Source organism: Populus trichocarpa, chromosome 9, assembly GCF_000002775.5.
Source record: "Populus trichocarpa isolate Nisqually-1 chromosome 9, P.trichocarpa_v4.1, whole genome shotgun sequence".
Taxonomy (NCBI): Eukaryota; Viridiplantae; Streptophyta; class Magnoliopsida; order Malpighiales; family Salicaceae; genus Populus; species Populus trichocarpa.
This window is the reverse complement of record NC_037293.2, coordinates 6,697,856-6,713,484: the sequence shown is the minus strand read 5'-3', so window position 1 is coordinate 6,713,484 and position 15,629 is coordinate 6,697,856. Positions and strand designations below refer to the sequence as shown.

General features: G+C 36.2%; 2 protein-coding genes across 3 annotated transcripts; one reads left to right on the top strand and one right to left on the bottom strand.

Moving 5' to 3' along the window:
- Positions 1 to 745: 745 nt before the first annotated feature.
- LOC7454886 (stomatal closure-related actin-binding protein 1) lies at positions 746 to 8,047 on the top strand. Of its 2 annotated transcripts, none has more exons than XM_002313238.4 (13): positions 746 to 947; positions 1,630 to 1,929; positions 2,352 to 2,480; positions 2,620 to 2,712; positions 2,868 to 3,008; positions 3,341 to 3,409; positions 3,928 to 4,011; positions 4,592 to 4,772; positions 5,493 to 5,609; positions 5,851 to 5,909; positions 6,973 to 7,107; positions 7,390 to 7,539; positions 7,659 to 8,047. In XM_002313238.4, the coding sequence occupies exons 2-13, from the start codon at positions 1,648 to 1,650 to the stop codon at positions 7,701 to 7,703; spliced, it is 1,485 nt and encodes a 494-aa protein (XP_002313274.4). In that variant the 5' UTR covers positions 746 to 947; positions 1,630 to 1,647; the 3' UTR covers positions 7,704 to 8,047. The 2 variants fall into 2 exon arrangements, with proteins under 2 accessions (XP_002313274.4, XP_024464566.2); XM_024608798.2 differs by lacking the exon at positions 746 to 947 and adding an exon at positions 1,004 to 1,520.
- A 3,525-nt stretch (positions 8,048 to 11,572) lies between these two features.
- Positions 11,573 to 15,341, bottom strand: LOC7475040 (G2/mitotic-specific cyclin S13-7). The gene is made up of 8 exons (XM_024608802.2): positions 14,940 to 15,341; positions 13,930 to 14,033; positions 13,614 to 13,835; positions 13,411 to 13,527; positions 13,034 to 13,282; positions 12,769 to 12,930; positions 12,481 to 12,662; positions 11,573 to 12,261 (listed from the first exon to the last, which is right to left on the bottom strand). The coding sequence occupies exons 1-8, from the start codon at positions 14,983 to 14,985 to the stop codon at positions 12,117 to 12,119; spliced, it is 1,227 nt and encodes a 408-aa protein (XP_024464570.1). The 5' UTR covers positions 14,986 to 15,341; the 3' UTR covers positions 11,573 to 12,116.
- Positions 15,342 to 15,629: the final 288 nt, after the last annotated feature.

Here is a 15,629-nt window from a genome sequence, read left to right as displayed (position 1 = left end):
TTTATTTAAATAAATATTAAATTTATCTCTCTCAGTTTTTTTTTATTTAAACATTTTCATATATAAAACCACTAAAAAAAACATGCAATTTGATGTTTAAAAAAAAAAACAAAAACATTTAAACTATAATATCAAATATCGTCAACCAGTAAATGAATTTTCTTATAGGTCACAAGGAAGAAAGTTTAATATCTAGAATGACCTATTTAAAGTTTTTAATGTGTTTTGTAATATATTGTATAATATTTTCTTAAAGTATTTTTTTATTTAAAAATATATTAAAATATTTTTTTTTAGTTTTTAATATTAACACATTAAAAATATTAATATATATATATATAATATTAATTTGATATTTTTTTAAAACTAATTACAATAAAAATTACCGCACTTATATACTAAGTGAAGATAATAGTGGTTTTGGTCTTTTTAGATAGCTTCAGCCTAAAAAAAGGTACAACATTGATTGTTTTTATTTGATACCATGTTTTTATTTAAAATATTTTTTTATATTTTTATATCATTTTAATATATTAATATTTAAAAAAAATTAAAATTTAAAAATATTTTTAAAAATAAACAACTTTAACACTAACAAAACAATACATTAGAATTCGTTATCAAGCCAACTGGTACTTATTTGAAAAAAGTAAAATAAAATATAAAAAATAAGTAATAAAGTCATAAGGGCGGCCTTTTCTTTTCCCTTTCCTTTTTTTACTTCTTGTTTGCTTTCCTTTTTAAAAAGTGAAGCCTACCCACCTTTGCATCTTCCATTTAAATTCATAGAAAAAGTATCATTCTGTCTCTCTGTGAATGAACAGTCGAATTCTCTCAAAAAAAAAATTCAATCTTGGCTAGTTTAAGTTTCATCTGATCTAAGAATCTCAAAAACCCATCTCTCACCTCTCATTTATTTGCTGTACTTTTAAGTATCTTCATGATCTGTAAGTCCCCAAGTTTCTCCCTTCTTGTCTCCATTTTAGCTTTTCTTTAACCCCAAAAGATATTAGAGAGCTAGGGTTTCATTTTCATGTTTCTCTAGCTCTTTACTTTGACTTATTAGCAGTACTATTGTGTATGCTTTGTTGTTTCAGTCTTTGCCTTTTGCTTATGTGTGTTTTCTCTGATTATGATGTGATTAACCTTTTTTAGGAACTTTTTTGGTATTTGTTTATAGTTGTTTCTGCTGTTTTTGATCGCCGTCAAAGCTTATAATAGTTAAAGGTTTTCCTTTTGATTTCGTGGATGATTGTAGAAAATAATTTTTTGATCTTTAGCTTCTTGCCATTTTTTATGTTATCTCAGCTCTTTTTGTTGACTGTAACTGCCTGTTTGATTGCTGAGAAAAACTCAGGAAAATTAGGAGAAAAATTAACATGAGAATTTCTTTCTTTTTTTCGTTTTTGAAGTTTTGATTCTCTTACTAATGAAGGATTAAAAATCTTTTTTTTTTTAAGCAAGTAAAAAGGGTTACTTTTTCCCCCCCTCTGACTAGTTACTTGACTGGATTAATTTCCGTAGGTTAACGCTGACCTGCATTTCGCTTTTTGTTGTTGAGAAATCCTTTTATATTGATTATCTAATTAATCCATTTCTGTTAATATTACCTATTTGATTGTCAAACAGGGTAGTCATATTGAGACAATGACCAGGGTAAACCGTGATTTTGGAGATACTATGCAAAAAGATGCTGTCCCAGCTGTATCAGCTGATGTTGCATTTGCTTCTAGTCGGTTTCCTAATTACAAAATTGGAGCTAACAATCAGATTGTGGATGCAAAAGATAGCCCAAAAGTATTGTCCATGAAGGAGGTTGTGGCACGCGAGACTGCTTTACTTTTGGAACAGCAGAAACGCCTCTCTGTCCGTGACCTTGCCAATAAATTTGAAAAGGGATTGGCTGCTGCTGCCAAGTTGTCAGAAGAGGTTAAGTTTCTTTTAAGTTGTATTTAACATTTGTTTTGTTTCTGGAAGCTTGATTTGTTTTGCTTTAGATGGATTGTCTAATTTTTGAATAACTTGACCTCCTCAATTGTCTGTTACTTTACCCTTTTGGTTGCAGAGAAATTTAAGTTTGGTTAGGGAAATAGTTTTCAAACTTATTCTTCATGTTATTTTTCAACCATGCGAATTGGAAGTAATAAATTCAGCTGACCAATTACATGGTTTTGTCTACTTCTTTTTTTCTTGTCAATTGAGTGGAGCATCAATTAATCGTGGAAAAAAGTTGGAAGTCGGTTGTTTGTTTCTCCATTTCTCAAGCTTTAAGACTTTGGAGTTATTAATTTGCTAAAGAGAATGGATGATATAAGAAATCAAATTATAAGCTATTCAACTTTTGATTACAGGCTAGGCTCAGAGAGGCAGCTTCATTAGAGAAACATGTTCTATTGAAGAAGCTTAGGGATGCGCTAGAATCATTAAAAGGACGAGTGGCAGGTAGAAACAAGGATGATGTGGAAGAGGCTATTGCCATGGTTGGTCTACTTCACTGCTGCTTTTATCAAATTTCTCATCCAAAAATTTTGATTTCATGTGTAACTTAATGAATTGGTTCTGCTGCCATTGAGTACTTAAAGATTTATGTGGAAGATAAATTATGGTCAATTCTTCTAGGTGGAAGCATTGGCAGTTCAGCTGACTCATAGGGAAGGAGAGTTGATTCAAGAAAAAGCAGAAGTAAAGAAACTAGCAAATTTTCTCAAGCAGGTAATCTAGTCTTTGATGAAATTTAGCAAATTTTTCTTAAGCTAGCAAATTCCATTCAGCAAGTTTTCTTATATATATATTTTTTTAATTTGAGAATCTGAGTTAGCAATAAGCATTTTTCTGCCTCATCATCTAGTGTTTGTATCCTTTTTTAGGCTTCAGAGGATGCCAAGAAACTTGTCGACGGGGAAAGAGCTTATGCTCGTGCTGAAATTGAGAGTGCGAGAGCAGCAGTCCAGAGGGTGGAAGAAGCGATTCAGGAACATGAACGAATGTCTCGAGCTTCTGGAAAGCAGGTTTATACTAATTATTAGTTATTACAGCTTCATTGGGAGTTTGGCCCTTTGCTAAGGTTATAAATTTTAAAAAGATCTTGTTTTATGTGGATATTAGATAGATATCCTCTTTATTGCATTTCATTTTTCAATACTTGTAGTTAGCTATGAGTTGGTACTTTTCTGCTTTTGAAATTGACAAGGACAGTCTGACTCTGACATCCTTTTCTTGTTCTTTTTATGCTCCTTTTGTGTTTGAATCCTGTTAAGTTTGTGGTTTGTGCATTATTTTGCTGCATTTTTTTTTCTTTTTTCATCTTATTCTTTACAAAAAAATTTGTGTGGCATATTAGGACTTGGAAGAATTAATGAAGGAGGTTCAAGAGGCTAGAAGGATCAAAATGTTGCATCAGCCAAGTAAGGTGTGTGCTGGATCTTTGGTGAAAATTTTACTTCCCACCAGACGTTCTAGTTACAAAACTAGTTTGTTTCACTTTTCTATGAAATATGGTGAGGTTCTTGTAACATATTTGGGGCTCATGACTGTCCTTTTCAGGGTTTTTATCTATTTCTCTAAGCCTATTATGTGTTTTAACTGCATTTCAAACTAGAACTCGACAATCATAATTCTAAAGTTGCTTTCAGATGCATGTATTTATCCTTTTTGAGGACCAAGTTAAGTCAGAACTGATAATGATCGTTGAAAATATAGTTCGCTTCTACAATGAAAATTACACTGCAGACTTTTTGAATGGGCACTGGTCAAAGTTATGAGTTGTAGGTTATCAGAAATTTCAAAATTCAAGGGAAATTGAGTTTCTAGGATAATGATTTTTCACTCCTCTGCAATGCTTGTGGTGACTGATAGCTTTATGAACTTTCGAATCTGGAGACACAAATTCATTTATTGATCACAAGTGAATTGAACATATAATTGTAGGTCATGGACATGGAACATGAGATACGAGCATTGAGGATTCAACTTGCTGAGAAGTCTAAACGTTCTCTGCTGCTTCAAAAGGAGGTATTATTATTGCTTGTAAAGATATTATGTGCTGGTCGTAAATAGCTTTTGTAAAATATCTGTAATTCTCATTTTAACTGCATGTTGTGAAGATGCTTAGTTGTTACTGCTTTTCCACCATTATCCAATCTTAGAATTTTCATTTATCATTTGACTTGTACGGTTACCTCTCCCTGATTGTTATTTTAGTCCTCACTTTCCAACCTGGTGTTGAGTTCTTTGGTTTCAGAATGTTGTTTAAAATCTTCAAGCAAGTCAAAATATGCAAAACTTTCGGGCAATAAGTTTAAGTTGGTAGTTTTTGTAATTCAAAATTGAAGTCTTTGAATGGTTTAAGATCTGGTTTAGGCTTTAATTAACATGATATGCTTTTGTCAGAGCAACTCAATGGTTAAGAGGAAATTCTTTATGCATGCTTCCTTCTAAAAATGTTTCCTGTGAGATCTTCAATTATGATCTCTTGCTTTTGACATGCAATTCTAATGTCCATCATTTTGTTGTTCATTTATACTGAACTTGCTGAATAATATATCAGAGAATTGAATTCTTAAATACACCCCCCCAACCCTATTTTTCTCAGCTGGCAAGGAGCAGGCGAGCAGAGCAGAGCATATTTCAATTATTTGAATTGGATGGCACTGAAGCTTTAGGTTCGTGTTTGCGGATCAATCCTTGCTCTGATAATGCTCCAGAACTTTCAAAATGTTCCATTCAGTGGTATCGTCTATCATCTGATGGTGGAAAAAAGGAGCTTATATCAGGTTTCTATCTGCAATCATGTTTCTCTTCTGGATGCTTTGAACAATTGAACAAAACACAGTAGATGTTTTATGGTTGATTCTGTGTTATTAGAGGATAGCATTTCATTCTTGCTTAGTGTCTTTAAGTTATTTAGTTTCTGTCTTGTAGATTTGATCTAGCCACTGTCAACCCTTTGTGAGATGATTGTCATTTTGTGAACCAAACAGTTGCTATGAAGCATGAAACCTGTTAGTACATGATTTTGTCACCCTTTTTGTTAAGCAAGCAACTTGTTGGATGCAATGCTGCTTGTTCTCCAACATTCAACTATCAACAGAGCATTTTTGATTGAGGATATGAGCGGGATCTGAAATCCAATAGATTGATTGAGATTTCAGTATCTTGATATATGAAGGTTGGATTGGCTGAATCGAGGACCTGTGTTATCTAGCAAGGCTAGAATAGAATATGGGATGAGTTATGTGAAAATGGGTATTTGCCCTGCAAGTTTAGATGAATTGACAGAAAATTAAATGGTTAACAAGTTAGACACTTTGATTTTGATTTTGGGGAATATCCATGGAGTTAGAGGGTTAAATGAAATGGATTTTGCTAGTGAGTATTTGTGGGATTCATGAAGAGAATAGCATATTTTGGGTTGTTTATGATTTATGCTTAGTTACCATAAATGCTGCATGAAAGAGACTGTTGACAACTTTCATTAATTTTACTCTCTACAGGAGCTACCAAACCAGTTTATGCTCCAGAGCCTTTTGATGTTGGGCGAGTCCTGCAAGCTGAAATTATTTCTGATGGCCAACAATTTTCTTTGAGCACTACTTGTCCCATTGATCCTGGTCTGTATTTGATCTGCTTCTCTAATTTGGTTCTTGGTTTCCAATTTTTATGGATCCAGCTCAACAAAGCTTTGATCCCAAACTAGTTGGACAGATTACAGAATCATTTTTCATGACTGTTCTCAATTTCCATTAGTATATGGAACTTGATAATTAAAATTATGTGGTTCACATGTCTGTACTTGAAGTTATGAACCATGCGATTTAGAAAGATAACTGGCTGATGTGATTTTGTGAACAGCTGCTGGTCTGGGAAGTTATGTGGAGGCACTTGTGCGAAAACATGATGTTGAATTCAATGTAAGTTGTGCTAAAACTGGTTTAACTTTTCTCTGTTTTTTTTGGTATCTAAACATGTCAAGTTCAATATTTTGGAATTGTTATCTGAGCACTGCATATTGTGCATCTTTACAATGACCATTTCAGTGATTTTTGTTGCCCTTCTAAATTGAAGGGTGGGTTGTGGGTCAAGTTCTGGCCAGGCTGACCAATGGTGTTGGTCACTGGTTTAAATTGAACTCAGACCAACATCAAGTCTCCACGGATGCCTCATGAAGTATAGACAAAAGTGCATGTGCATGTGGTAATTGGATATTTTCTTTTTGTTCATTCTTGAATCTTGAGGGCTTGCTGATGTTTTCATTCTAATGCTCTTACCGCAATATGTTAGTGAAAAGGTAATGATATTTGGCTATTTGCCACTTAGTGCAATGTAGGTTCTTTGACGCTCATGGCCTTAAGAGAGTGTGCATACACATACAGAAAATAGGAAAAGATGTATATTAGAGATTCTGAGGTTATTACTTTGAGGACACAACCCTAGTTTATAGGAATAATCACAATGAGGGATGAGTAGTTGTGTACCTGATTCTGCTTCCTTCATTGAGTTGAAGGGGTATTTTCTTAACCATTGTAACGATCAAGGTGGCATTTACACTCCCATAGTCTCATTGCTTTTTCTTGAGCATGGAAACATACATGCATTCTAGTCTCTGCCCAGTGCTTCTTGTTATTGCTAAAAATGCTTTGGGATGTGAAGGCATCATAGATTTTCCTTTTCTTTTTGAGATTAGCAATGAACTGATACAGGCAACACTCAAACTTGAGACTTTACCCTCTTGTTTTGCAAATGCCATTGAGCTGGAAGCTCATGGATCGAGGGCATCATAGTAATAACTCTTCAAGGATAACATGTTGAAGTTTACATTCATCTTGGTGGAAGTTGATGGAATTTATATAGGGTGTTTAGCTTAATGTTGTCTCATTGTGGTACGGGGCCAAATAAAAAAGAACTGGACTATTTATTTTTCCATCAAAGTATAAGGATGCTATTATTCACCATTTAATTTTGTTTACTTTACAGGTCATTGTTACCCAGACGAATGGGGAAGATCATCCATCAGAATCTATTCATGTGCTTCATGTCGGAAAGATGAGGATAAAGCTTCGGAAAGGGAAGTCGACAAATGCTAAAGAGTACTACTCTACTTCAATGCAGGTATGATGAGCTGTTTAATATTTTCCTTTCTCAGATATCGCAGATAAGATGGTTTTGTGTTTATGAAGGTCCATACCCTTCACTTCTTTTTTACTTTTATTCCCTTTTGATTGCAAAATATTTTGGTCTGTCCTTTCAGCACACAGACACAAACACACACACCCCTCTTATGTGCCTACAAAGTTGTCAACGGTTCTTTTGTTGGACATTAGTGTCTTATTTTGGTTTTATCAATAAATGACCCTTTCGAGTCAGCCATTTCTCACACTCCTATGCTTTTAGCTGTGTGGAGTTAGAGGAGGTGGGAATGCTGCAGCTCAAGCATTGTTTTGGCAAGCAAAGAAAGGGCTTTCCTTCGTATTAGCATTTGAATCTGCAAGAGAGAGGAATGCAGCCATTATGCTTGCAAGAAGGTTTGCTTTTGATTGCAATGTAAGTGCGTCTCAAAATCTATCCATAAATCCTTGTATTAAAGTTTTATACATTAGCGTGATTGGTCTTTTTGTCTCGTCCACAAATGAAATAACCCTTTTTGTTTTTGCTAATGCCAGATTATGCTTGCCGGGCCAGATGACAGAGCTCGTTTAGGATCTTAAACCAACCTCCATTAGTCTTCTGTTTCACTAATTGTAATTAAGTTGAGTTTGCACATGTACCGTAGGTTTGTAATAGTAGGATTTGGCATGCATGATTGTGTTATGGGCTTCCACCATTCTTTTTTCTTTTTCATTCGTAAATTTTTCGAAGGCATTGTTTTTTTATTTTGCCTTTTTATAGTGTAGCATACCCACCCGCCCCCCCCCCCCCTGCAACGGAGATGGATTGCAGCCGTCTCAAATCTCTTAAACATAACTGCAGGTGTTGAATGGTTTTTGTATGATGGCTGCACAATTGGTTATTGTTTTAAGAGATGTGTGCTATATTTCTTCCAGAAGCCTAATCCTCAGTCTAATATGCTATTTAAAGTTTTAAACTGTGCAAGCTGCATGTAATATGTTTGGGATTGTTACAATATGATGATACTTTCATGTAATTGAACAAGCAATATCTTCATGAAGACGGCCATCCATCCATCCAACATGGATGAAAATGTCATAAACTGATCCACAACGTGGCATTACAATCCCCACAATATCATGTTCACCAGCTATTCTTCCAATATAAAATGCAGAAAAAAAAACATGTACCCCTGCCCGTGTGCGAAGTAATATCCTGATTGGATATTGATGTATGATTGACTAGCGGGCTCCTGCGTGCAATCGGGCAAATTCCATTAAAACAATGCAATAAATATGTCAGTATTGAGCTCTGTTATGTTGGTTTCCATATTTATTTCCGGGCCGCTTCTCGAAGCAGTAAGAATTGGCAGCAGCTAAAAAAACTGTCTGAAAATCGAAGGGGCTGTCCATGAACCTCTCTCGGAGGTATCCGTCAGGGTCTTTCCAGGTTTTGGAATCTCTTCTTGTTGCCGAAGCACTAACCAGTTACTGTGCATTTTAACAGGTTTCGGCCTGGAACAAGGAATGCTCTAACCATTTACTCTTGGAACAAGGAATGCTTCAGGTGAGTGCAATCTCATGGTTTATTTCACCACCATCTTGAGGTGTGAGGAATTTGCTGTATATCCCTATCAAATACTATCTTGTTCCAGTAAAGCTAGTTACTGTTGCTTCTTGTACCTTTTCCATCAGTCTTCAGTTCCCAGCAAGCTCTGCCACAATCCAGACTGAAAAAAATGTTCTTCTATTAGTGAGGCAGAACTCGGACATCAGTTTCGTGTATATAAATAGTGACACAATTTTCATCTTTTCTTTCGGAAGCACATAATTAGAGAAGGCTAGTTTTCACTTATCAACAAGTTATTTATCTGAGTTTCCTTTCGATCGTCAGTTGAGAGTTGGAACCCGTGCACAACAAAAAGATGAATTAGGTACTCTTGAATAGCCCAAAAAACTGGTAGATAAGGAAAAGAAACAGTTAAAACTTGCTAACTAATCCTGGTTTACAAGTGGAGTATTATGATCAATTAATCCTTACTCGTATTGGTCATAGACTGGGACGTACTAAATGATGACAGCGCCGCCTCCAGTACCGGGGCAAAATGTGCAAGGATTAGTGAGGAAATTGATCTTAACAAGCCACTGTGTTCGAAATTTCGTATGAAACGGATAATTTGGAAGGTTGAGTATGAGAGCTTGCACTTGGTCTGTTTTCATTGTAGAAAGTATGGTCACCGAAAGGAATCTTGTTCTGACTTACAGGAAGGAAACAACTTGGATGCCATGGACGAGAGTTCACCCCCCTTGGTCCCAGTAGCCGATCCAACTCCAGTGATTAGACCGGAAATTGCTGAACATTTTGGTTCGTGGATGCTGTGCAAAGGAACAGAAAAGGAGGGGGGAAATCCGTGCTTTAGAATCTCTAGCTTACGGTTTGGGATTTTGGGAGAAGATCTCGCTCGATAAAATGTTGATGGATTGGAATATCATGCTGATATTTCTCTGCCTGTCCCGAATTCTTCTCCTGTTATTAATTAGCCTCACAAATTCAGGAATGGAAACCCTACAGCTAAAGGCAAATCTGTCCGTTTTGGGTCGGTCAATGAAGGTGCTTCTATTTCTAATGTTAGACCTCAAGGGTATCTACTTGTTAATGGACCTCGTAATGCCCTCCCTAGACCAAAACCACGTGGAGTGATGGCCACACACGAATCTCATAAACTCAAAGACCATCAGACAGTAGCAAATGAAAGTAACATGGCCAGTTCTCATCAGTTTTTGAACGGTATCAATTCTCATAGTCATGTTGTTTCTAATACTCCCACTCATCTTTGTTCCCACTCAGACTCGATACTTCCTCTTGGTTTCCCTATTAATCAGTCTCCTAAACACACCAGATGACTTTGTTAAAGCGACCCAAGAGGGCCAATTTTGCGAGGGTGTCATGTCCGAAGAAATTGTTTCCATGGTTGGGGACTCACAACTTCTTGTTGGAGTTCTAGAAGCAGTGTCTGCTAGAGTGGACAGGGTGTCTAACTAGGATTGTGGTTTTGTTACTGCTTGATTTAAGCAGGTTTCCTCATCTTAGCTTATTTATTGCGGATTTTATATTGGAACTGCAGCAAGCTCCAGTTTTCATTCTATTTTAATGGAGTTGCTTCGTATGAACAGAGTTGATATTGTTATTATCGCTGAACCTATAATTAGTGGTAAGAATGCAGATAAAGTTTCTTAGAGTTTGGGTTATGATAGTGTGCTTAGGGTGGATGCGGTAAGGAGATTCCTTACAATTGGTATTAGAGCCACTTTCCAAGGGTAAAGGAAGGTTGCTTTTGTTCTGAAGCTATCAACAATGGTGGAAAACAACAAGATCAAGGCTCTAACAATACAATGGTTGATGGAGTTGCGGCAGAGATTAGTTTCAGTGATGCAGGGACTGAAGAAACAGTTTAAAAGAATTCAATACAATCTCTGTATTTGCACAAGAAACTAACCATACAATCTCTGTTAGAGGCAACATTGCACATGAAAAATGTGCCAGCTTTTTATCATATTGCCTCTAACAATTGGCATAGCCTTTCAATTTGTACATTGTTGTTGACTTGTTCTATGCAAAAGGGGCAAAATAATCACGACTTTACTTCTATTCCGCACAAAATTTTATTTTATTCTCTTTTCTCCCTTTTCTGAACTGAACCATCATCAAATACAGCAACTGCAACCTCTCCCTCGGCCAAGCCTAGATCGACGGTGTTCCCCAGCCTAAGACTTCTTGTTTTCAAAGTCTGGGTCACATTGTTTTCCAAGGGTATATTTTATTGCTCTATGCATTGTTTTTGAGGACTTCTTGTCAGAAAATATTAACTGGCAATATAAATCTTAGGCTAAACAGTTTCAAGCTTTCAGCGACTACAAGATTAGCAATTAGGCCAAGCAGGGAAGCAAAGCAAATTCTGCAATTCACCGTTGGCTAAAAGCCTCTCAAACCAAAACCATTTTATATGCAGTTGCCAGTTAGCCACCCCATTATCATTGGAGATGCGTTAGCTGAATGCGCAAGATGTGTGCTTTGTATGTTAAAAAAAACACTATGCTTCCATTCTACTCGCCATGAAAGAGAAAAATAGAAGTGTTTAGCTCAGATGGAAAAGAACAAAAGAGTTCCCTTTCCGGGGGTGAGGTACAGGAATAATCAGCAAATTCAGAAACAAGTTTCAGTCAGTAACTCTGCGGGGCCAATTAGCATGATCAGCTAGCTAGCAAAACCACGCAATAATTCTGAATTAGCATGTAACCACTCATAATCTAATTGCTTAATTAGAGAAGCGAACACAGAATGTAAAAGAATCTTTAAACTAGAATCAAATGAAGCATTTCTCACGTAGTTTGACGGCTGCTTCACCAAAAGGAGCAGGATACTAAATGAACACTACGGATCGTGATAGCAGCATGATCTTCAAAGAATGTAAAAGAATCTTTAAACTAAATTCAAATCAAGCATCTCTCATGTAGTTTGACAACTGCTTTACCAAAAGGAGCAGGATACTATACGAACACTACGACGGATCATGATAACAGCAGCATGATCTTCAAAGAATGTAAAAGAATCTTTAAACTCAAATCAAATCAAGCATTTCTCACGTAATTTGACAACTGCTTCACCAAAAGGAGCAGGATAATATATGAAGACTATGAATCATGATAGCAGCAGCATGATCTTCCCTATTAACTAAACACTACTGATATATGGAAGACGCAAGCATCTAGCCATCAGCACCACGATTGCTAGCCATCAGACTTTCAAAATTAAGAATCCTGTTCACCCAAATGTTACAAGAACTTTTTCATGGCGATTCAGATGAAAGGCTTCTCTGGCTGGGGTAAGAAGAGCCACAGCACCACGATCTGCACTTGAGAATTTCTTGTAGACAGCCTTGAGCTTACACATCAAAACACTAAGACTTTCAAAAATAGAATCTTGTTCACTCAAATGTTAGTATAAGAACTTTTTCATGGCAATTCAGATGAAAGGCTTCTGGCTGGGGTAAGAAGAGCCACAGCACCACGATCTGCACTTGAGAATTTCTTGTAGACAGCCTTGAGCTTACTTTCAGCAGCTGCAGTGTGAAAATGAACCAGGAGCTTTGCACAATCCCTGTTGCATGACAGAAATAAAACATTAAAAGTTAACTATGCGGCATCCAACCAACAACCAACAGTGTGCCAAATTATGGTGTGGTTAAGGTCACAAGCTAGAGAAGCCTCAGTACTGTGTGCCAAATTATGGCACACCATGATTAGTTACTAGCAGGGAGTCTGGCAAAGCATAGTTTAACTTAATTATGATCTATATTTTTAGTTAAAGAAAAGTTACCTTAACATATCTTCAGTGTAGCCAGTGTGGTGCTTTAAAGTTTCAGTCCAGAAAGGGATCTTATCCAGAGTGCATCGAGCAGCATACACTGCTGATGCGGCAATTTTTGAAGGACCATACTTGACAACAACCGGATATTGCATCAGACCAAGTTCAGACAGGAAGAACACCAGATTCTCTGTCTACATCAGTGAAACATTAGCTTAATTATGATGAGCCATATCAAGGAGGTATCAACATGAAAAAGCAGGGCTTGAAAACAAAATTATAACAATGTTGCATTGGTACCTCTTCATCGGATGGAATAGAGGCCTTGATGTATCTAACAAGGAAAACATAGGGTGTTGGAACTGTTAGATACCACTCTAGCTTTCCTAAGATTTCTTTCTCCATTGCCAGAACTTGCTCTCTTATATAGGCATTGTCAGATATGCGAACAAAGTCATTAACCTGTAAATTTGAGAACAAAAGAATCATCATGTCTGGAGAGTGAGTTCAACAGAAAAAACAAAAATGCAAAGGCAATAATATTGAAAAGTGAAGAATACTGCACCTCTGGTGCCCATATTTCTTCGTACTTGCAAGCTATAAGCATTGAGCTGATGCCAACCAACTGAAGTTCCCTCCTTGGTACCAACTTCAATGCTAGGAACCTATCCACAATATTTATGGTAAGATAGAGAGTTTCCGGCATTAGTAAAAACTTTCGATGAACATCAATCAGCCAATCTACGAGGATCGATCTCATCTTTGCATTGATGTCTGGTTGGAATTGCAAGTAGTCATGTACCCTACTGTCAACCTGCATAAAACTCGTTATGTTAATGTGTGTGTCACAGAGAGAGAGAGAGAGAGAGAGAGAGAGAGAGAGAGAGAGAGAGAGAGAGAGAGAGATAGATAGATATATATAGAGAGAGGGGATATCTTTACCTCTGTAAGCTTGTAAAACTCGTACATATCATCAACGTATTCAACTACTGCCAACTCATTATTAACATCAGCAGCATCAATTTCCACCAGTGTATCCTCAGGCTTACCACAAGCGGCCTAGTGTTACAAACCACATCAGTAAATAAACAATCAAAAGGATAGAACAAATTATACATAAACCAGAAGCGAAACTCTCTGATTACCTTGCTTCGAGCAGTGAGGATTGAAGTGAGTGTCTTGACTTCTTTCCTTGGTACTCTGCTAACAGGTTTACTCTTTTCTGTTTCCTCAGAGCTTATCACAATGACATCCTCAGGTCTATGCTTCTCGTTAACCTTCTTTATTGCTGCTGCTGGTACCTTTGTAGCTGCAGGAGCCCTCACATTACGAGCAACCACAGAATCTACAACTTCTGTGATTGGTTTCTGCAAGAAGGTGTTGAATGCATTCATTAGGTGAGGTTCCAAAAGAACCCGACTCCCGGTTACAAAATGGTCACACCAAAAAATGTTAGCTAACCTTCCCTTGCAAAGATACACGATCATTCACTAAATTGCCAATATCTTGAAGCACTCTTCTATTCCTTCCATCTGCTGGTGCAAAAGCCTTCTGCTTCGCTTCTCCTAAAAGAAAAGGAAATAAAATTAATCTAGCAGTGTAAAGTTTACAGAAAACATGTTTACAAAAAAAAAAAAAGTTATAAGACAGTACAAAATTGATAAAAGACACCCAATGTGTTAAAACATGATAATATCAGCATCAAATTCAAGAGAATACGATAAAGGACACACAAAAAAAATCAATACATCAAAGAAGAAAAGGAAGGACTGAAAGATACTCGTGAAATCAGAATGCCAATGATCCAACCATGCTTCCCATCAAACAAGACAATCCCAATATCAAAACTGAAAATGTGAAAGAATTACTATTGGTAAGGACAGAAATCTAATATGCAAATAGACAGCGAAATCTTAAGGCAATTGCCTCTATATTCTATCAATTAATCAAACAACAAAACCATACTATAAGAGAATAGGAAATACCCTCAAACAAAAAAAGCGAAGAAAGAAAGAAAGTAAGCCTCAAAAAAGGAACAGAAATCAATCCCATTTTGCAGATTCAATAAAGGACTCTTAAAAGTAAATTTCTTTTTATTATAAACCAAATTATCATGCATCAAAACCTTAATCACACACATGAACAAACTATAAAGGAACCAAACCCAAAGAAAGAATCACCTATGCATGCATTCAGACCAGATCATAAAGAACCCTTCAAATACAAAAAGGAAACAAACGATAAACAAAAACCAAAACCAAAACCCAACAAGTAGTTTTTACCTAAACCATATCAAATACCATGATCAAACCTAAAGCAGAACCAAAACCACAAAGAAATAACCTTTCACTCATAAAAACCACAAATAGCCGTTCGAACCACAAAAAATGAAACAGAAACGCAAAAAGAAACAAAACCCAGAAAAAAAAAATTAAGAAACCAAGACCCGAAAACCGATTTTTTTTTTTTACCTCTGGGTTGTTGTTGATAAGAAACAACAAGATTTCTTGAACCCATTGTGTTTTCTTCTTGATTCTGACCAAAGACTCTTTCAAATATTGATGATAAAAACTCTTGGAGAAGACTACTTCGTGCCTTTCCTTCTTCAGCGTTATTGATCGCCACCCTTCTTCAAACCTTTTATCTCTCTCTACAAACCCTTTATCTCTCTGAAATCTCTGCAAATTCTTTCTCTGTTTCTTGTATTTGTTTGCGTCTGGTGATGTGGAAAACGAGAGCGCGCAAGCAAGCAAACGAAGTCAACGAGTCAAAGAAGACTCCTTCTGAAGAGACGCAAGGACCTCCAACGGTCGATTTTTTGGTTAATTTCCACCGTTTGATTGTTCAGATCTGACGGACGTGAAGGCGTTTGTGGTTTTTTTGGACTTGACTAGATAGCTTGATGATGTGCAAAGCTACGAGCCGAGCTGATTTTTTAAAAAGCATAAAAATCAATGTGTTAAGTGCTGTAAATTTATTTTAAAAAAATTAATGACCCTACGTTATAGAAAAAAAACTGGAAAAAAAATGATTGTCAAATTCTAAAAATTAAAATGATGAAAGATAAAATTAAAAAAAATATTAATGAAAATACCAAGAGTGATGAAATTAAAAAAAAATCAAAATTATAAATGCAATGATGAATTTAAAACAAATTTAAA

Bases quoted from the DNA above. Each gene is read 5' to 3' on its own strand.
- LOC7454886 (XM_002313238.4), top strand. From the start codon at position 1,648: ATGACCAGGGTAAACCGTGATTTTGGAGATACTATGCAAAAAGATGCT. The intron at 4,012-4,591 runs GTATTATTATTG...TATTTTTCTCAG, and splicing joins CTCTGCTGCTTCAAAAGGAG to CTGGCAAGGAGCAGGCGAGC. The intron at 5,910-6,972 runs GTAAGTTGTGCT...TTTACTTTACAG, and splicing joins AACATGATGTTGAATTCAAT to GTCATTGTTACCCAGACGAA.
- LOC7475040 (XM_024608802.2), bottom strand. From the start codon at position 14,985: ATGGGTTCAAGAAATCTTGTTGTTTCTTATCAACAACAACCCAGAG. The intron at 13,283-13,410 runs GTAAAGATATCC...AGTTTTATGCAG, and splicing joins AGTTTTACAAGCTTACAGAG to GTTGACAGTAGGGTACATGA. The intron at 12,931-13,033 runs GTGCAGTATTCT...TCAAATTTACAG, and splicing joins AAGAAATATGGGCACCAGAG to GTTAATGACTTTGTTCGCAT.